This window comes from Oncorhynchus mykiss, chromosome 22, assembly GCF_057628025.1.
Source record: "Oncorhynchus mykiss isolate SJ-2025 chromosome 22, ASM5762802v1, whole genome shotgun sequence".
Classification (NCBI taxonomy): domain Eukaryota; kingdom Metazoa; phylum Chordata; class Actinopteri; order Salmoniformes; family Salmonidae; genus Oncorhynchus; species Oncorhynchus mykiss.
The window spans coordinates 31,653,397-31,674,826 of NC_143043.1; the positions used below are offsets into that span (position 1 = coordinate 31,653,397).

The 21,430-nt window shown below is 43.9% G+C and overlaps 1 protein-coding gene across 1 annotated transcript in view; it reads right to left on the reverse strand.

Moving 5' to 3' along the window:
- The window catches only part of LOC110501646 (anosmin-1), a 58,859-nt gene that overhangs the window by 14,313 nt on the left and 23,116 nt on the right, over nt 1-21,430 (reverse strand). Inside the window, exons 3-9 of the mRNA XM_021579348.3 lie at nt 12,824-12,886; nt 12,205-12,427; nt 8,324-8,508; nt 7,755-7,884; nt 4,990-5,195; nt 3,755-3,902; nt 3,360-3,503 (exon numbers count right to left, since the gene is read on the reverse strand). Coding sequence (XP_021435023.1) covers nt 3,360-3,503; nt 3,755-3,902; nt 4,990-5,195; nt 7,755-7,884; nt 8,324-8,508; nt 12,205-12,427; nt 12,824-12,886 — 1,099 coding nt within the window. The remainder of the gene's footprint in view (nt 1-3,359; nt 3,504-3,754; nt 3,903-4,989; nt 5,196-7,754; nt 7,885-8,323; nt 8,509-12,204; nt 12,428-12,823; nt 12,887-21,430) is intronic.

Below are 21,430 nucleotides of genomic sequence, written 5' to 3' on the forward strand. Positions count from 1 at the left end.
CTCTAGCCAGAATAGAAAGAGGAGTGGGAGGCCCAGGTGCACAACTGAGCAAGAGGACAAGTACATTAGAGTGTCTAGTTTGAAAAAAAGACACCTCGCAAGTCCTCAACTGGCAGCTTCATTAAATAGTACCCTCAAAACACAAGTCTCAATGTCAACAGTGAAGCGGTGATTCCAGGATGCTGGCCTTCTAGCCTTTTAAAAATGAATAACTAACACTATGTGCCATTGGAACACAGGAGTGATGGTTGCTGATAATGGGCCTCTGTACGCCTATGTAGATATTCCATAAAATAATCTACCGTTTCCAGGTACAATAGTCATTTACAACATTAACAATGTCTACACTGTATTTCTGATCAATTTGATGTTATTTTAACTTCTTGAGTGTAGGGGGCAGGATTTTCATTTTTGGCTAAAAAAAAACGTATCCATTTGAAACTGCCTATTTCTCAGGCCCAGAAACTAGAATATGCATATAATTGTCAGATTAGGATAGAAAACATTCTAAAGTTACCAAAACTATCAAAAATATTGTCTGTGAGTATAACAGAACTGATATTGCAGGCGAAAACCTGAGGAAAATCCAACAAGTGCTGTTTTTCCTGAAAGCTCTCTGTTCCATTGGATGCCTTTCCTCCATTTAAAGGGATATCAACCAGATTCTTTTTCCTATGGCTTCCTCAAGGTGTCAGTCTTTAGACATAGTTTCAGGCTTTTATTTTGAAAAATGAGTGAGAAAGATCACATCACGTCAGTGGATAGCTGGGTGTTCGCAGAGTTTTGCTTGCGCAACAGAGTGGGGCAGCTATTGTCTCTCCCTCTCCTATTGAAAAAGCTACAGTCCCGGTTGATATATTATTGATTATATATTTTAAAAACAACCTGAGGATTGATTAGAAAAAACATTTGACATGTTTCTGTGCACATTACGGATACTATTTGGAATTTTCGTCTGCGATGTCGTGACCTCTCGAGCCTGTGGATATCTGAACATAACGCGCCAAACAAATGGAGGTATTTTGGATATTAAAATAATCTTTATGGAACAAAAGGAACATTTATTGTGTAACTGGGAGTCTCGTGAGTGCAAACATCCGAAGATCAAAGGTAAGCAATTTAATTTATTGCTTTTCTGACTTTCGTGACCAATCTACTTGGCTGCTAGTGTTTGTAATATTTGTCTACCGAGAGAGATGTTCTTACATAGATGCTTGTTATGCTTTTGCCGAAAAGCTGTATTGAGATCTGACACGCCAGGTGGATTAACAACAAGCTAAGCTGTGTTTTGCTATATTGCACTTGTGATTTCATGAAAAATACACGTTTTTAGTAATTTAATTTGAATTTGGCGCGCTGCAATTCAGCGGGTGTTGATGAAAATGATCCCACTAACGGGATAGGTGCGTCAAGGAGTTAATGGACAAAAAAAATGAGCTTTTCTTTCAAAAACAAGGACATTTCTAAGTGACCCCAAACTTTTGAACAGTAGTGTATATTAGCAACATAATATAGTCCAGTGAATGGGACTTGACTGGCTTACCTTTGGAGCACGCCTTTCAAGGTTTCCATATTTTCGTAGGGGCTGGGGAACGGGATCTAAGGAATTTGTGGACACTGCAGTGGGGTGAATGTTTTAACTCTTACATGTGGTCCGTGTGTTTCTGGAGGGTGACGTCAGGTCTTGTAAAACAAAATGTAAGGTTTCAACACTAATATATGAGAGAGGGCTCATATTAATTTATTTGGGACTGGGGGGCAGTATTGAGTAGCTTGGACAAAAAGGTGCCCAGAGTAAACGGCCTGCTACTCAAGCCTAAAAGCTAGAATATGCATATATAATTAGTATATTTGGATAGAAAACACTCTGAAGTTTCTAAAACTGTTTTAATCATGTCTGTGAGTATAACATAACTCATATGGCCTGCAAAAACCTGAGAAAAAATCCAACCAGGCAGTGAGAAATCTGAGGTTTGTACTTTTCAAGTCATTGCCTATTGAATATACAGTGTCTATGGGGTCATATTGCACTTCCTAAGGCTTCCACTAGATGTCAACAGTCTTTAGAACCTTGTTTGAGGCTTCTACTGTGAAGGAGAGCTGATTGAGTCAGGTGTCTGGCAGAGTGCCATGAGCTCAGTCTCACGCACTCCCGTGAGAGTTAGCTGCGTTCCATTGCATTTCTACAGACAAAGGAATTCTCCTGTTGAAACATTATTGAAGATTTATGATAAAAACATCCTAAAGATAGAATCATGTCAAACGAAGTATAGAATCAATGAACTGTAATATGACTTTTCATCTGAACTTTCGCCTGGACTTGCCCGGCACTCCTGAGTTTGGATTTGTGTACTAAACGCGCAAACAAAAATAGGTATTTGGACATAAATTATGGACTTTATCAAACAAAACAAACATTTATTGTGGAACTGGGTTTCCTGGGAGTGCATTCTGATGAAGATCACAGGTAAGTGAATATTTATAATGCTATTTCTGACTTCTGTTGACTCCACAACATGGTGGATATCGGCATGGCTTGTTTTTGTGTCTGAGCGCCGTACTCAGATTATTGCACGGTTTGCTTTTTCCGTAAAGTTCTTTTGAAATCTGACACAGCGGTTGCATTAAGGAGAAGTGGATCTAAAATTCCATGCATAACATCAATGTTTATTATGGGTATTTCTGTAAATTGATGTGGCTCTCCGCAAAATCACCGGATGTTAAATATGAACTTTATCGAACAAAACATACATGTATTGTGTAACATGAAGTCCTGGGAGTGTCATCTGATGAAGATCATCAAAGGTTAGTGATTCATTTTCTCTCTATTTCTGCTTTTTTTCTTTGGCGGGAAAAATGTTTTTCTGTGACTGGGTGCTGACCTAACAATCGTTTGGTGTGCTTTCGTAGTAAAGCCTTTTTGAAAATCGGACACTGTGGACGGATTTACAACAAGTTTATTTTTAAAACGGTGTAAAATACTTGTATGTTTGAGGAAGTTTAATTATGGGATTTCTGTTGTTTTGAATTTGGCGCCCTGCAATTTCACTGGTTGTTGCTGAGGTGGGATGCTATCGTCCCACATAACAGAACACCCTAGGCCGCCATTCCTCCTGGTCCACAGTAGATTTAAACTCACCCTGTGCTCGTATTGCCCATGTCAAAGACAACCCGTTTCATTTAGTTAATCTACAATATCCAATAGCTTTTCCTACAGATTTATCTCAATTGAGAACCAATCATTTCTCGACATTGATTAACCAATGCAGGATGCAGGATGCCTGATGAAGGGCAGAATGTGGTAATTACAGTAGGGTCGGCGCCAAGGCCCACGCACGCTACAATAATATGGTACGTACCCCCTCGGTTCTTCCAGTAAATGCGGACCTGTAGCTGGCCGTCCTGGTAGAAGGGTGTGCCCACCTCCAGAGGGCCGGCCGGGCGCTTGCCAAGGGTGGAGCCAACAGGCATCATAACCTCCTCCTTCTTGGACACTGGTTTCACTGGGTTGGAGAAGGAAAAGAGAAGTTAACATCGGATTTCTAGTCCAGCTAATCTCATCAAATCTCCAAATGTAGCTCAAAGCTCTAATATGGGAAGGTTACAGTATGCTTAAACATATATTATCGTACCAATAGTTATGCTAATAAATACTCTAAAATGAACTCATAAAAACTATTAAACAGTGTCATTATTTATCACTAAGTCAGATGGGTGCAGCCTTGTTTAGACTCAATGTCCCATGATGCCTTACCAGAGTCATTGTTCTGGGCAGCGGTGCTGAAGTGGAGTGATGCCTTGGAGCTCTTCAGACGCACCTGACCCCAGTAGGTGACTGCCTGCAGCTCCACTGTGTAGCTATTGTTAGTCAGAAGGCCCTCCAGATCCACCCAGCTCTGGGCCTGAAATCCCAGAGACAACACCACATCAACCACAGCCAGAACACAATGTGGCCAGACCACAACCGTATCACTCAAACCAGATGACTCAGATCCCTGTCCCAGTCTAGTCCATTCCAGTCCCAGCCCAGGCTAGCCCAGTCGAAGCCAGGTCTGTGGGAATAAGGACCATCCTTATTGGGAACACGTGTGCTGGTCTAAACCAACATGGAGATAGTGATAGAGTCTTAGGCCTGAGGCTTTACGCGCTGTGAGAGGGAGCAGTGTTATCCCCATCCCCTGGGGCTTCGTTACAGTGTGTTTAGGTCTCAGCATTCCTCCAGCAGCATGAGCCTGATAGGCTCCAGTTATTGACCAGTGCTTGTTTTGATATTCCACCATCAGCAGGTAGCTTTCAAAGCCCTGAGGTGCCAAAGTATCAAAAGATATCTGGTGTCTCCCAGCTTTCTCACCTCCATGCCACATCTGCATCTGGTTACCAACACTAATTCCGGATTCTAAGTCAGCACAAGTGGAATGACTGTCTAGACAATAGCGTTTTTGCTTTATTCTTCATAGCGATGCTAAGCTAAACAGACATTTGATACTATTGCACTTGTTAAACCACTTCATTTGACAGCTTGTTAATTGTTATTCAATTAATAAGAAAGGACCTGGACTTATTCTCAGTTACCAGTAGTCAATCTAAATAACAGTAACCTTGACAAATATGGGTTAAGTTATCAAAGGAACACATCCCTGTGACACTATCTAGCCGTAAATGAGGAATACATTATATGTTATGTTTTCTTTCAAAGCCTAACCAAGCGTTTAAGGGTAATTTAATTTGTCTGAGGAAATAAAACAATAAAAGGGCAGTGTGCCGTGCTGCATGAGTGATTGCTTTAAGAGTTTATGTATTTAAATGGCTTACGTTGCTGATCTTTTTCCATTGTGGGGCCTGTGGTTCTTATTTACAGTGCAGAGACTAGGGGAGTGAGGCTGAGCTTGAGATGGGTCTGATCCAATCAGCCCATCCAGGCCCTTGGGTGTCTAGCCTCCCAACCCGCAGACACATCACCCAGACGGGAAGAGAAGAGCCGATGCTTACCCCGTTGGTGGTCTTCCTCCTCTTCTTCTTGGACGGCACCAGCGACTTCCTGGGAACGGTCCAGCTCCAGAAGACTTTGTAGTGATGGACGGGGATGTCGGGTTCCGAGGGCAGGGTCCAGTTAAGATGGACTGTCACCGTCCCCTCAGCACCCAGCGTCATGTTAGTAACATGCAGGCTGGTTGGTCTGGGAGGGGCGGCGGGATCTGGAGAGAGACCAGGAACACAGTACTCTAATGTCATGTAATCCACAGCAGTTCTCCTTCTCTCTCTCTCCAGCTGTTAAGCTTTAATTCAGGGACTGAGTGAGGAGGATAATGTTAGACACAGAAAGACTATTGTTTCTTAATGGAAGACAGAAAGAGATCATGATAGAGCTGTTTTTGTTTGTACAATTTGGGAACGACCACAAATAACGGCGCCGGCAGAAAAGTGACAGCTGCAATGTTTTTTTGGTGCTAATAAGTGACTGGAGACTCACAGACCAAAACACTAATCAACTAAATATTGAGATTCATTCAAATGGACGATCACTTAAACCACATTAATGTGTTGATCCTTGCTTAAAATCATATCAGACGTTTGGTTTAATGTGTCTAACCAGGATACATTTGCACCAGTTAAGACAGCTTTGCAGTGCAGCTGAGAGACCAGAATAAGAGGGGCCCATATGAGAGGCCCAGCCAGTATGATGGTGTAAAGTTATTAGTCCACCACTGACAATCTGTCATGAAATGTTATGACAGGTGTCACGTCTACGGCAGTGTTACACATTACAGAGAGCTCGGCTCAATGGTCACCAAACACATGCTCCTCACTTTCACATTCCATCTTAACTTGAGTCTACCTAGCTGTGTGCATCCGAGTGTGTGTGTAAGATGATGTTTCAGAGCTTGTTAAGAGCCTGGCCAGATGGGGTCTGCCCCAGGATTGCTGCCGGCTGCCGCATATAGTCAGTACTGATGTCAGGCCATGGGTCCCAGGCAGAGGCAGGGCCAGGCAGAGGCAGGGCCAGGCAGAGGCAGGGCCAGGCAGAGGCAGGGCCAGGTGCCAGACCAGAGGGAAAGGCCTATTCCTGAGAAAATGATGGAGACTACAGCCCTGTTACTGTTAGCTCATCTCCCCTTTCTTCCTTCTCCCACCTGAAACACATTTGGGGTGGTTTCAAAGTGCAATTGGACGCATCGTTTCTGAGTGAACCAGCTAATTATATCCACGCTATATAAATAAGCAGTGAGTTTTTTGCAAATTGCCCAAACTAAGTATGGTGGTGCGAAATTGCAATCAGATGATCAGGCTGAGCTGTGTAAATAACAATGGAATGACAGAATCAATCGCTCATCATGTGACAGCTCTCATCCATCCATCAGCGTTGTGGGACTGATTGGAGGTCAGTTTCCAGGCCTGCAGCACAATCCTGTTTCCACCTGGTGTCTGGTGATGTCACGCAGCCTGTCAGAACACCCAGGGGACTTCATGTTAGAATATAAATGACAAGGAAGGTCATTCAGGCAGCATACAGTTACCACTACCACAAAACATATGAGGATGAAGCAAGGTACTTAATTTTGCTTCCCTGGTGAATATTGCACCACAATCTTGTCATAGACTATGTAAAAAAAGAAATGCCTTCATTACTTCCTCAGCTATTCATATTGAAGACGAAGACAAAGGTGGTCCCTGCTAGACAAAATCTCTAGCCAAAGCCATGTTGGTAAAGCAAACACACCACAAGAACTCAGACAAAGGGCCAAATCCGGAGCCAAATCAACTGAACTGCAGAACGTTGCTCACAGCTCTGCCTCTACACCTCAAACCAAACTATCTGCTCTACCTCAGATGAAATCTAGACACAATATTACATTCATAAACCTGTAATCCAGACTAAAGGGTTATTTAGAGTCATTCGACATAGAAACACTCAGAGTAGTACAGGCATCAGCACAGTCTCAGCCCACTATCAAACACAATGCTAATCTGTAACACAGATCTGAAGCACTGAGCAGCCTACCTTACCTCATTCTCCCTGGAAGCCAGACAATAACTTACATGCAGTTGAAACCTGCAATATCCTGACTAATTTGGACATATGACATTTTATACAGCTGTAAAGAGGGAAAGCCCCACCTTTGAAGAGTTAAATGTACAAAGGTGTGGCTGCATCGCTATGGAGAAAAGCACATGTTCTGCACGCACAGGGGTTTCTGATGACTTTCTATGTTCTGTTTGGCATCAGTGTGCATCAATTTCCATTTAGCTCAGCGGACAACTTTAGGGACGGAGGGACGAGGAATGCTTAATAATCTGATTTAAGGTTCGGGTTTGTTAGATAGGGGAAAGAAAAAGAAACAGATTACATATGGTTGTGATGGATATTTAAAGACACTGTGCCAAAACCATTTTGTTATTTGCTTTTAACAAATGTGAGCATTACGGGTGTAATCTTGCAGAATATTCCAGCACAGGAACAATGTTACGTTCCTGCAGTGTGGGTGTTTCCCCTCACTGCAGGGTGGCTTGAATTTCAGGCAAAAGTTAGACACACTCACAAACATGCAAAAAAACACAATTTGTCCATGAACAAAATGGGGAAATTGGCCGTTACTGAGACAAATCAGGCTGTGATGGATTGTCCCAAAGTCTCCACCTGTTCATAGCCCTTGACTGTAGTAAATGTAAGGATAGGGTGTCACACAGGAACTGACACCGAGTAGGGGCCACACACAAACACACACAACCCCCACACTCTCCCAGACACAGCCTACCTCTGGAGGAGCGGAAGTGCTTGCTGGGGGCAGTAAACCCGCGGGTCCCGTGTACATTGACGGCAGCCACTCTGAACTGGTACCATCTGCTGGCTCTGATGTCGGCCAGTTGGATGCGCTCCTCTGTAGTCTGAGCGACAGATGGGAGAGAGCAGCCACACAGGGGTTAAAGGTCACACAGGGTCGCAGCTCGTGTGAGTGTTGCTGCCACATCAGTCATCTGTCTGTTTCTCTTTGCCAAACTTTCAAAGACACTGCAACTAAGGAATGTGCAACAGTGTGCGACAGTGTGATTGAGTGCAGTGCTTCCACAGCTGTGGAGTACCACCCCGACATTGTTATGTCTCTCTCTTTTGTGTAAAACATATTATGCTTTAGTTTTAGGGTTGGTTTTTCCACAAAATAATGCATCACTGATTCTTCATCTTCCTAAAAAGCACTGACCATGTTATTAATTTAGGATAACTAAACAGGAAATTATTTGATTATAATATACTGTATGTGAATGAAAGAGCAATCCTCCAGCAGCATTGAGGTAGTCAGAGAAGGAGCCTGGTGTGGTGCCCTACCTGTGCCACGGTCTCCCACTCTGTGGCGTCGTCCTCACTGGGGTGGATGCCATAGTTCCAGCGGCGCTGCACCACGTACAGGACAGGCTCCACAGAGATGTTGAACTTAGAGGACCAGCGGATCACCAGGCCTCCAGACGGCTGCTCTGCAAACACCAGCTCCTTTCTGGGCTTCAGGGGTGCTCCTGAAAACAGTCATTGACATCACTGTGAGACAGAGTTAGGGAGAGAATGGGGCATGACATCACTGTGAGTGACTTTAGGCAGAGAGGAAGAGGCGAAGCCAGATGATTTAGATAAGTCCTTTTTTGTATGGAGGTCTATGGGAGTGTAGAATTACGTGAGGCTTATTTGAATGAATGTAAGTCTCGTAATGTTTAGGCTGTTATAAATGTACTAATATCACCAACTTTGAGAAAAAAAAACACTTCGTTATGCCTGTTGTTCACACGCGTATCTGCCCTCATTGTCTAGAATGGTCCCACCTGATCTCGCCTGCCTTCAAATCACTGAGGACATGTATTTCCATTGTTAGAGCGGTCACTTGGCTATCTTGTCAATAAAATAGATAATCTTTGCTTGAGGACAGACATATAACATCGTCACTGTGAGACTGACTTTGGGAGAAACAGCACAGATTTGAAATTGACAGACACTGTCCGAGACACTGTCCACTGGGTCAATATCATGGTCATTGTGCTGTGACGGACCGTGATATACTCTTGGATAGAGAGAACATGTTTTACCAGCTGTCTCTTTGGGGAGGACACAGATAGTTAGCCTCTGGGTATGTGAGGTAGTGGAAAGCCGAGGAGCTTACATTATCTTCTCTCCATGTCAAAACACACTCAGACGCACACACACACACACACGTGTACAATCCATTTGCCTCATTGTCCCTCACATTCAACCCATTTAAACTCTGTCAATGTGCCCATGTGCGATAAAGCCGATTTATTAAGTGTGCGGTGTAGGGAAAAGTGAGTGTCCATGACAGACTAACTCTCTCCTTGAGGATTTATTTCAGCTGAGATGTAGTGAGTTGTTGATTGAGCATCGGGCTGAGTGTTAATGAGATGGAGATTGGAAACGCAGCGTTCAGGAGTACAGAAGAACACTGAATAAATCCCACACCTCTCAATAAATCACCTGCCGTTCTCACACACTTACTTACCCAAGGACCTCACCCCTCGAACCGAGGAGAGCGAGCGCCTAGCGCTGCTCTGCATTCATGAAATGCACACAGTATAAACACACATACTCAAGTCAAAGTAACTGCAAACAAGGTGCTGAAAATAGTGTTGAATTGCCTGTGCTGCATAAGCAGGCTGCTTCAACTTGTTACATCTCTATTGATTCTTTTTAATGTGATTGATTGATACTCATTGAATGCCGGGTGGGAGATGGAGGTGGGCCCATTTGCCAGACACAGAGTCTGTCTTGAGTCTCGTAGATAGAGGCTCTACACAGAGTAACAGCTGTGTGCCATTGTGCTGATGTTTCACAGCTCCAGTGTGTGTGTGTGTGTGTGTGTGTGTGTGTGTGTGTGTGTGTGTGTGTGTGTGTGTGAGACGAACACAATACCACAGCATTCCTACTCCCTTCGCCATGATTCATCTTCCCTCAGCCACACACATCCCGTCTCTCCATCCAACAACCATCCACACGCAGCAAAGTGACAAACCCTAAACCCGCTCTTAGCTCGCACCCCTACAAAGATTACCCCTATGGGGCCAGATCCCATCCAAGAATCCATCCATCCAAGTACTAGCAGGATTCATCGTCCAATGGCCACATGCTTGCTCTGCCCCATCTAAAAAACATAACCATGAAGTTTGCCTTGATGAACAGTCATCAAGAGCTGAGCATTCATTCATGTATTGTGCATTCCAACAATAATGCTCCTGGATTATAATGCTGAGTGCTCACGCACACACTGACCAGGCTAATTACTGGGGCAGTGGCAAACAAGCACCAATCAAGGTGGGAGGAACACATCCAACAATACATTCTTCAAAAGGTGATTGTAGTACAATGGCCTCCCATAGACTTCAAACACTGATGAGTGCTCAGTGTCATGCCATGGTTCCCAGAGTCATCAATATACATGGTTACATAGGTCTCTGACGGTTAACAGTAAAGATATGCTTCATATTTTATGTGCATCAAATGACTGTTTGTTTTGGAGCACAGAGGCAGCAATACATCCATACCCCAGGATGGTCATGCACTGTTCAATCTTTTAAATCCATTAGGGGTGTGGAGCTGTGAATGGCTGGGGAGGACGACTGCTGGCTGGCTGGCGAGTGTGAGGATCAAGCATCATAGCGTCTCCAGAGGGAGAGACCATAAGTAAAGACTGACATATTTACATAAGGACACGGGGCTGAGAACAAGACTGCCTTTCCACACTGGTCTCTCAGTGATCTCCATTATGGTGACAGAATAACCATCTATCACAAATGACTGCCAACACATCATGGCTGAGGGAAAAGACATCTTATTCAAAACTCCACTTTGCTAGTACAGCTTTGAACAAAAAAGAAGACGTTACAGTCTAGTGAATAGTATGTAACATCACTGGCTTCTATTGATATCAAGAAAAAATCTCTACATATGGGACCAAGGCCCTGTAGTTGTCTTCTGTGTATTTGTGTTCAAAAGACATAACACACACAATGAGCTCTGCTTTCTACAGCGCACTCTTCCACTGTCACACACTCGCTGGGGACCTTCACCTGCACACACACAGGGCACACAAACACACATCTGAGAGCGATCTCCGTGGGGGGGAACACTCCATTTCACCCGGCTCGCGTCAGAATAATGGCTTCCAGCATTATGGATCATCTTGAACACACACTTGTGCACATACAGAAACAATTACTCTCTCCACACCGTGAGCACATAATTACACCTTCAACAATGGAGATCAGGATTGGAATTCAAACATGACTTAAAGCAGACTGCGAATTAAAACATGTGCAAATCTCCTTTTATCTTTCTCCATCCACACAGGCTGTGAATCTCCAGGCCATGACACTGCCTTTACTGTACATCCATTCTTTCAGAATATATTAATGTATGCTTCAACACAGACCCCCCCCCCCCCCCCCCCACACACACACACACACACACACACACGTCTGTGTGCACTTCAATAATAGCCACAGCTCTGTCACTGCATTGCTTCAAAGACTGAAAGAGGCAGGTTCCAGTCGTTCCACTTCTCCTGCCTTGTTATGGTCCAAGGCTGTCAGCAGCCTGAGAGAGTCAGTGTGCTGCTGACAAACACAACTGAAGAAGATCCAGCTTCCATCTCCTGGCCCAGAGGCACTGAGAGAGTCTTCTCTCGCTCTTCCACAATGGGCTGTGCGCTCTCCTCTCCTCTCTGAACATCCACCTCAGGCAGTGCCATTAAAACAGTTTTACTGGAGGTCTCCCTCCCTCTCTCTCTCTCTATGCATCTGTTCTTTTGTGAGCCTAAAGCGGATTTAGAACAATTTCACACACTGGATGTATCATAAAATACAGCATGTACAGAATGTGGGGATTGCGTGGAGACAAAGAAACTCAAGTGAAATATTGGTCTATTTTGAATAAAATTAAATGTATGGTTCACTGCATAGCTAAATGGATTTTGCAGCACTACTAGTGAAACTTGGTATATCGTGCATACACAAACACACACTAAAAAGGCATAGCCTTGCTAAATAATAACAGAAGATGATTTACAATATTCAGGGACAAAAGTTATGGCGCTGAAAGCTACTGTTGCATTTGAATAACCGAATCTGACAAAGGTCTGTGTACAGTAACTAGCGTTAGTGTTGTACCCAATGATGTCACATACGGCGCCTGTACAGTACGTGTCATTGTACCTTTGTAGAGGTTCTTGGGGGTCTGACAGGTGTGTCCGCAGCCATTGGAGCAGCACTTCTTGACAGCGGAGCACTCTCCATCCTCCTCACAGCTCTCCACGCAGGCTGCAGCGAAGCCACTGGCCTTCTCGGGGGCCGAGCAGTCCCCCTGTTTCACCCCTTCTACAGACTTCAGGAACTCACAGCTAGTCAAACACTCATAGTGCTTCTTGGGAAAGAGGGGCTGGAGGGTAGAGGTGGACGAGGAGGTAGTAGGAGGAGGAGAAGAAGAGGACAAAGAGGACGAGGTAGGAGGGGGAGAAGGAAAGGCAAATGAAAAATGTGTGTCAGGTGACTTGTAGAGTTGAGTGTGCCAGTGCTTGAACAGGCAGGTCAGCGAGCTAACAGGGATTCTTCTGTTTACATTGAACCTGATGACTAATTTGAGTGGTGAGTAAGTTAAACAGCTTTGATTCAATCTTACACGGAGTGCCATTACATTACATTACATTACATTACAGTAGAGAGAAAAAAAAGAGCCTCCACTTTACTTTGCTTGACGCTCTTCGTTCCCTCAGACTTTCCCCACTCCAGAGGGAGCACTCAAACTCAGAGGCGGTGGCAATAGTGACATACGTACCTCGCATAAGTCCTGGCACTGATTTTCCTTCAGGTCCCAGGATTCCTTGCAGGGCTCCAGGCACTATGAAAGGGAGAAGGAAGGGTGTCAGTGCTTCAAAGAGCCAGCCACATTAAAGAGCTTAGTGTGAGCGAAGCCTGAGAGGGTGCTATCTCTTGCTCTCCCTTGCTCTCTTTCTGTCTCACTCCCTCTGACTGCCAAGCACCTCACACAGCCACTTCCATGGTACACACCACAATCAGCATTCACACCTCTTTGTTACAGAATCCCCACATACTTTCAAAGAACATCAACAATTTTCTACAAAAGAAGGTAACAGGCCAAGGGCCAAAGCGGATTCGTTTCAGAATAGAGCACAGTCGCTGTGACTCCCAAAATCCACTCAATAGCTATCATTTTTTGTCTGGCTCTTCTGCCCTTGACATAATCCTTACAAAAATGCATCAGCATAAACCCCAACCCCCCCTCACCAGCTCTCTCCACCACCGCATGTCTGGACCCGCCCTCTCTCCCTCCCTACCTCTTCCAGTTGTACACAGAGAGGATGGTTAATAGATAATACACCCAGTTAAAATGTTCTTGGGATTCCCTTTTCAAACATGTGGAACTTATTTACTGGATGATTGGCGCGGGCATGGGATCAAAGAGGATCCTAGAAGAGACTGCAGGGCAAGTCGTTTAGCCCAACATATCGGATGAAGAATTTAAAATGAAAATACACCAATAATGGTCAAATTCCTCTCGCTGTAAATACAACCGCTCGCCCTCAACTAATCAAACTCAATAAGGCTAAATGTAATAAAACATGAAAGTTCATGCATGTCCAAGGGAATCAGGCATCAGATGCCACCGCAGAAAAAGGGGCATGTGTTCAGAACCTTCATAGGATAGAGTGGCTGGAGGCTGATGTGTTCCGGGTGCTGCTAGCTGGCTGCTACAGAACCAGTGGTACTGCTATAGCCAGTAGGAGAGTCTCCCAGAGAGGAACCACTGCTGGGCTGCTGCTTCTGGGCAGCCACTGGGACAGGCCCAAACCACAGTGACCATTCAGCCCCATTCAATTTAGGCTCTCTGACCCACCTCCAATACAGAGACCCAGCAGCTAACTGTCAGACTCCACCACCGCATTCCTCGTATTGGGAAAGTCCAATATGTTGGTCAGCAGGGGGGAATCATCTTTGATGAACCAGAACATTCTGGATGTCTCACGTCAATCTCAGAGAACATTACCTATTAGATATATAGAGAGAGACAGAGTCATTCGATGAGCATAAAACAGTATGTGCCCATGTTTTACTGATATGGTACAGAGACACTTGCATGAGAATAAGATTGTCTTAAAAGGCAACATAAGAAATTACACCTTAGTCAGGGAGCTGTGTTTATGTGTCTTTAATCAGCTCATTAGCAGCCTGTTTTTATTATGCCATTGCCAGTGAAAAGTTGACTTGCTTTTTATGGAGTGCGTAGGGCGGGCACATGTTGAAGTGTAAACCTGGCTTCTAGGAGGAACATGGCGCAATCAGGGCCCTACACTTGGGTTGCCTGACAGTTCTCAATTACACACTGTGGTCTCTCAGTTAAAACTCGGTCTCGCTTTTTCTCTCCAATCCACTCCACTCCACTCCACTCCACTCCCACGGAGCGGGTTTGGAAGAAGACCATCTGGACACTGAAGTGTTAAGGAGGAGATACAGGACTGAGAAAAGGGAGACAGGAGGCAGTAGGGAAGCAGTAGTTCATATTTCCCATAAAAACAAGTATAGGCTATACTATGTGATGAGCAGGAGTTCAGAATGAACCCCTGGAGATTCAAAAGAAACCATTGTGGGTTCCACAGAATGACATAGTGGGAAAAACTGAAATAAGAGTCTTGCAATGTCACTATCCCCACATACTGCATGGGAATATGATTTGATGAACACCTACAGTACATGTAGTAGCACTAATGGGCAGCCAGTCTTCCTTCCAGAGACACCATGCTGACACATTGAGGTGTTGAGGCAATGGCTTTTGCTCCAGCAGTCACACTAGTCTAAAGGAACCTCTGCCAACAGACACGGCACATGCCAAAGGCCTAAAATCCCCTCTACAAATCACTGAGCATACACATGTAAGCTGCGGAATCAAGCCAATTTAGTGCATGATGTCTACCTCGTCAATGTGTCACACACACACACACACACACACACACACACACACAAATTATTTAGTCCAAGAGAGGTGTTTTCAATACAATAGAAAAAACGAAGGCAAATTACAAATAAAGGAAGTGCATTCCTATGGATTTTGCAAGTCTTTGCACTCTTTGAGGGAGTGGATATGAGGATCACAAAAAGATAAGCATTTGAGTTCCTCGCTGTGAGAGCTCTCCACAGGTGTGCTGATAATTGACAATCTGTCAGCGTTTTTCCTCAGCCACACCCACATAACTGACATTTTAGTAGGAGGGGGCGTGAGTGACGACAGATGTCTTGCCAAAGCAAATAGGAGACGCTCCGTATAATTACAAAAAGGTGACTCAATCAAAAACCACAGTTTTATTGGCACAGTTTTGCTGCTGACTCCAACAATATCTGCTTCTGTGAGTCTTTAACATGGGGTTTAACCATTACTGAACAAAAAATATAAATGCAACATGTAAGGTGTTGGTCCCATGTTTCATAAGCTGAAATAAAATTCCAGAAATGTCCCATACGCACAAAAAATATTATTTATTAAATTTTGTGCACAAATTTGTTTACATCCCTGTTAGTGAGCATTTTATCCTTTGTCAAGATAATCCATCCACCTGACAGGTGTGGAATATATCAAGAAGCCGAAAACAGCATGATCATTACACAGGTACACAAGTGCACCTTGTGCTGGGGACAATAAAAGGCCCCTCTAAAATGTGCAGTTTTGTCACACAACACAGTTGAGAGTGTGCAATTGGCATGCTGACTGCAGGAATGTCCACCAGAGCTGTTGCCAGGGAATGTAATGTTCATTTCTCCATCATAATCCGCCTCCAATGTTGTTTAGGAGAATTTAGCAGTACGTCCAACCGGCCTCACAACCACAGACTGTGTAACCACGTCAGCCCAGGACCTCTATTTCTGGCTTCTTCACCTGCAGGATGGTCTGAGACCAGCTAACCCAGGGGTGGACAACTCCAGTCCTTGAGGGCCTGATTGGTGTCACACTTTTTCTCCATCCCTAGCAAACACAGCTGATTAATCAAATTGCATTCTAAACTGAAGATCTTGATTAGGAGATTATTGGAGTCAGGTGTGTTATTTGGGGCTGGGGCAAAACTGTGACACCAAATCAAGCCATCGAGGACCGGAATTGCCCACCCCTGAGCTAACTGGACAGCTGATGAAACAGTTTGCAGAACCAAAGAAAGTTTGTGCAGACAGTCAGAAACCGTCTCAGGGTAGCTCATTTGCATGCTCATCGTCCTCACCTGGGTCTTGACCTGACTGCAGTTTGGGGTCGTAACCAACTTCAGTGGGCAAATGCTCACCTTCGATGGCCACTGGCATGCCGGAGAAGTGTGCTCTTCACTGATGAATCCTGGTTTCAACTGTTCCGGACAGATGGCAGACAGCGTCTATGGCTTCGTGTGGGCGAGCGGTTTGCTGTCAACGTTGTGAACAGAGGGCCCAATGATGAAGGTGGGGTTATGGTATGGGCAGCTACGGACAACGAGCACAATTGCATTTTATCGATGGCAATTTGAATGCACAGAGATACCGTGACGCAATCCTGAGCCTCATTGTTGTGCCATTCATCCGCCGCCATCACCTCTTGTTTAAGCATGATAATGCACAGCCCGATATTGCAAGGATCTGTACACAATTCCTGGAGGCTGAAAATGTCCCAGTTCTTCCATGACCTGCATACTCAGACATGTCATTGAGCATGTTCGGGCTGCTCTGGATTGACGTGTACGACTGCGTGTTTGAGTTCCCGCCAATATCCAGCAACTTCACACAGCCATTGAAGAGGAGTGGGAAAATATTCCACAAGCCACAATCAACAGCATGATCAACTCTATGCGAATGAGATGTTGCACCACATGAGGAAAATGGTGGTCACACCAGATGCTGACTGGTTGTTTTCTGACCCACACCCCTATCATTTTTTTAAGGCACTATCTGTGCCTTAAACAGATGCATGTCTGTATTCCCAATCAAGTGAAATCCATAGATTTCACAATCCATAGATTGTCTAATGCATTAATTTCAATTGACTGATCTCCTTATATGAACTGTAACAAAGTAAAATCTTTGAAATTGTTGCATGTTGCATTTATATTTTTAATCAGTGTAGGAGATCTCAGCTGGGCAGAGACAACATGGAAGGGAAGGCGGGTAATTGGGATAGACATGCTGCATCTGTCTAGTTAACCTGGGTGCCAGCCTGAGATGGTGTTGAAGCTAAAGTCTGAGACTGGCATCCAGGCTAACATATGTTGGCATAACAACACCACATGAAAATGTTCTATGATGCATAAACATGCAAGTTAGTACACTAAATGATGTTGAATTGAACTGTTCTCATTCCCAGATGTATACAAGGACTTTGGCTATTGGTTGAGGCCAGAGCTCCACCAAAGCAGTTGGCTGTAGCAGTTTCCCAACAAAAGCATTTGTGCTCCCGACTCTCCCTTTGTGTCCTTATCGTCCTTCCAAAAAAGTGACACATTCTGCATGGGTAAGTAGGACCAGCCTTGGAGCCCTTTCACTCCCCATTTCACGCTGTAATAAAACACAGCAGTTGTTGCACTGTGGAGCCCTGAAAGGCTTTCTGTGGGGCCGATGTGAGAGTCAGGGACTGAATGGCTGCCAATGCGACAGCACCGTCCTCACTTTGTCACAGCGAAGGGGAAGAGGGGGGTAAGACAACTCGGCTATGTGTGTGTGTGTGTGCGCGCGCTTGTGCATCTTAGAACTTCCACTTCCCCAGGCGGCTGGGGTAGGGGTGCGCTGGTTCTCGGTCCAACGTAAAAAAAGACTCACTTCCCAACGGGGACAGCTGAAAAAACAAACTCTGACAAAATGTATTGTATAAAATGTCACAGAAAGTGTTTTGCTTCAGTTAATGAAGTGTGAACCGCTACCAGTAGAGATTGCCTCGGGCTTCACATATGCACTGCAGACATAACAAAAGGCATGAACATCATTCATGCTAATGTATTACGTATAGGAGACATTTTCCCATACCGCCTGAGCATATTTGTACAATCATAGGGCGGGTTTAGGAGAGATGAGTGGTTTTCTGACGACAAGCTATGATTCCTTCATTTCGTTACCATACTGCAATCCATCAAATAATTTGCTATTTTATTAGGATCCCCATTAGTTGTGAAAGCCACAGCCCCTTTTCCTGGGGTCCACAAAGAACATGAAACATGACAGAACATTAATAAACAAGAACTGCTCAAGGACAGATCTACAGTGAATTGTGTAAGTATTCAAACACCGTGACTTTTTCCACATTGTTATGTTACAGCCTTATTCTAAAATTGATTAAATTGTTTTTTTTCCCCAATCAATCTACACACAATACCCCATAATGACAAAAAAAATATTTTCTAGAATTGTAGAAAATGTATTCAAATATTTTAAAAAGTACTGTGTTGAAACACCTTTGGTAGTGTCCACAGTCCCTGAGTCTTTTTGTGTATGAGGCTACAAGCTTGGCATACACATATTCTCCCATTCTTCTCTACAGATCCTCTAAAGCTCTGTCAGGTTGGATGGGGAATGTCGCTGCACAGCAATTTTCCGGTCTCTCCAGAGATTTTCGATCGGGTTCAAGTCCGGGCTCGACTAGTCTCCCAGCCCCTGCCACTGAAAAACATCCCCACAGCATGACGCTGCCACCACCATGCTTCACAGTAGGGATGGTGCCAGGGTTCCTCCAGAAGTGACACTTGGCATTCAGGCCAAAGAGTTCAATCTTGGTTTCATCAGACCAGAGCATCTTGTTTCTCATGGTCAGTGTCCTTTAGTTGCCTTTTGGCAAACTTCAAGCGGGCTGTCATGTGCCGTTTACTGAGGAGTGGCTTCAGTTTGGGCCTCCTTTTACAAAAGGCCTGATTGCTGCAGAGATGGGAGAACCTTCCAGAAGGACAACCATCTCCACAGAGGAACTCTGGAGCTCTGTCAGAGTGACCGTCAGGTTCTTGGTCACCTCCCTGACCAAAGAAGAGTCTTGGTGCTTCCAAACTTGGGGACTTTCAATCCTGCAGAAATGTTTTGGTATCCTTCCCCAGATCTGTGCCTCGACACAATCCTGTCTCAGAGCTCTACAGAGAATTCCGTAAACCTCATGACTTGATTTTTGCTCTGACGTGCACTGTCAACTGTGGGACCTTAGAGAGGTGTGTGCCTTCCCAAAACATGTCCAATCAATAGAATTTACCACAGGTGGACTCCAATCAAGTTGTAGAAACATCTCAAGGATGATCAATGGAAACAGGATTCACCTGAGCTCTATTTCAATTCTCATAGCAAAGGGTCTGAATACTTATGTAAATAAGGTATTTCTTTATTTGTTTTGAAAAAATGTGTAAAAACCTGTTTTTGCTTTATCATTTAGGGCTATTGTGTATAGATTGATGAGGGAAAAAAGTATTTTATCCATTTTAGAATGAGGCTGTAACATACCAAAATGTGGAAAAAGTCAAGGGTCTGACTCCTTTCTTAATACACTATATATATATATATACACACACACACACAGCACACATAGCCTACATATCACACAAAATATCTAGGTCAGATACTGGAGTGACGCTGTGCCGTGGTGTTGATTTATCTGGGGGGGTTTTTTAACCAGGTTTGCTGTTCATTTGAGCAATATGAGATGGGAGTTCCTTGCAATAATGGCTCTATATAAGATGGTACGCTTTCTTGAATTAGTTCTGGATTTGGGAACTATGAAAAGACTCCTGGTGGCATGTCTGGTGGGGTAAGTGTGTGTGTCAGAGCTGTGAGTAAGTTGACTATGCAAACAATTTGGAATTTTCAACACATAGTTTCTTATAAAAAAGAAGTGATGCAGTCAGTCTCATCAACTCTTAGGCAAGAGAGCATGCCTAGTATTTAAATTAGCCTTCTGATTACAACGAAGAGCAAGATGTGCCACTCTGTTCTAGGCCAGCTGCAGCTTAACTAGGTCTTTCTTAGCAGTGTGGTGTAAAAAAGCTTTATTACGGACAGACCTCTCCCCATCTCTAAAACCACTGAATCTACATGTTTTGACCATGACACTTTACAATCTAAGGTAACGTCAAGTAATTTAGTGTCAACTTGTTCAACAGCCACACCATTCATTACTAGAGATTCAGCTGAGGTCTAGAGCTTTGGGAATGATTTGTACCAAATACAATGCTCTTAGTTTTAGAGATGTTCAGGACCAGTTTATTACTGGCCACCTATTCCAAAACTGACTGCAACTCCGTGTTAAGGATTTCAAATAACTTCATTAGCTGTGGTTGCTGACGTGTATATGGTTGAATCATCAGCATACATGGACACACAGGCTTTGTTTAATGCCAGTGGCATGTCATTGGTAAAAATAGAAGGGAAAAAAAAGTAGAGGGCCTAGAGAACTTCTCTGCGGTACACCACACCCTACATGTTTGACAGAGATGCCTTTGAATTCTATTAGGTAGATGGCTCTGAATCCACGACATAGCAGAAGTTGAAAAGCCATAACCTGTTGTTGAGAACTTGTGTTATGGTCAATAATATCAACGGCTACACTGAAAACAGTACAGCTCAAACAATCTTCTTATCACTTTCAACCAATCATCAGTCTTTGTGTAGTACATGTTGAGTGTCCTTCTCAATAAGCATGATGAAAGTCTGTTGTCAATTTGTTTACAGAGAAATAGCATTGTATTTGGTCAAACACCACTTTCTCCCAACAGTTTGCTAAGAGCTGGCAGCTAGCTGATTGGTCTGCGGTTAGAACCAGTGAAGTCCGCTTTACCACTCTTGGGTAGCGGAATGACTTTGGCTTCCCTCCAGGCCTGAGGACAAAAACCTTCCTCTAGACTCAGATTAAAAGATATGACAGACAGATGGAAGTCTACTGTGTATGGCCACTCCTAAGTTGTCAATGCCTAGTGTGCCTGTCCCACACTAACTTTGCAAAATTCTAACTTACAATGCTTTTCTTTCATTAGTTTTTTTACGCATGAATATGATGGCTCACTGTTCGTTGTTGGCATTTCCCGCTTAAGTTTGCCCACTTTGCCAATGAAGTAATCATTAAGATAATTGGCAACATCAAATGGTTTTGTGATGAGTAAGCTATCTGATTAATTGAAAGATGAAGTTGAATGTCTTTCTGCCCATAATGTCATTTAAAATATGCTAAAGTGTTTTGATCATTGTTCTTGGCTTCATAATACAGTTTCTTCTTATTATTGCTGAGTTTAGTCACATCATTTCTCAATTTGCAGTAAGTCAGGTGTGCATGCAGACTTATTAGCCACTCCTTTCGCCCCATCTCTTTCAACCATACAGTTTTTAAATTCCTCATCAATCCATGGAGCCATAACAGTACTAACAGTCAGTTTCTTAACAGGTGCATATTTATCAATAA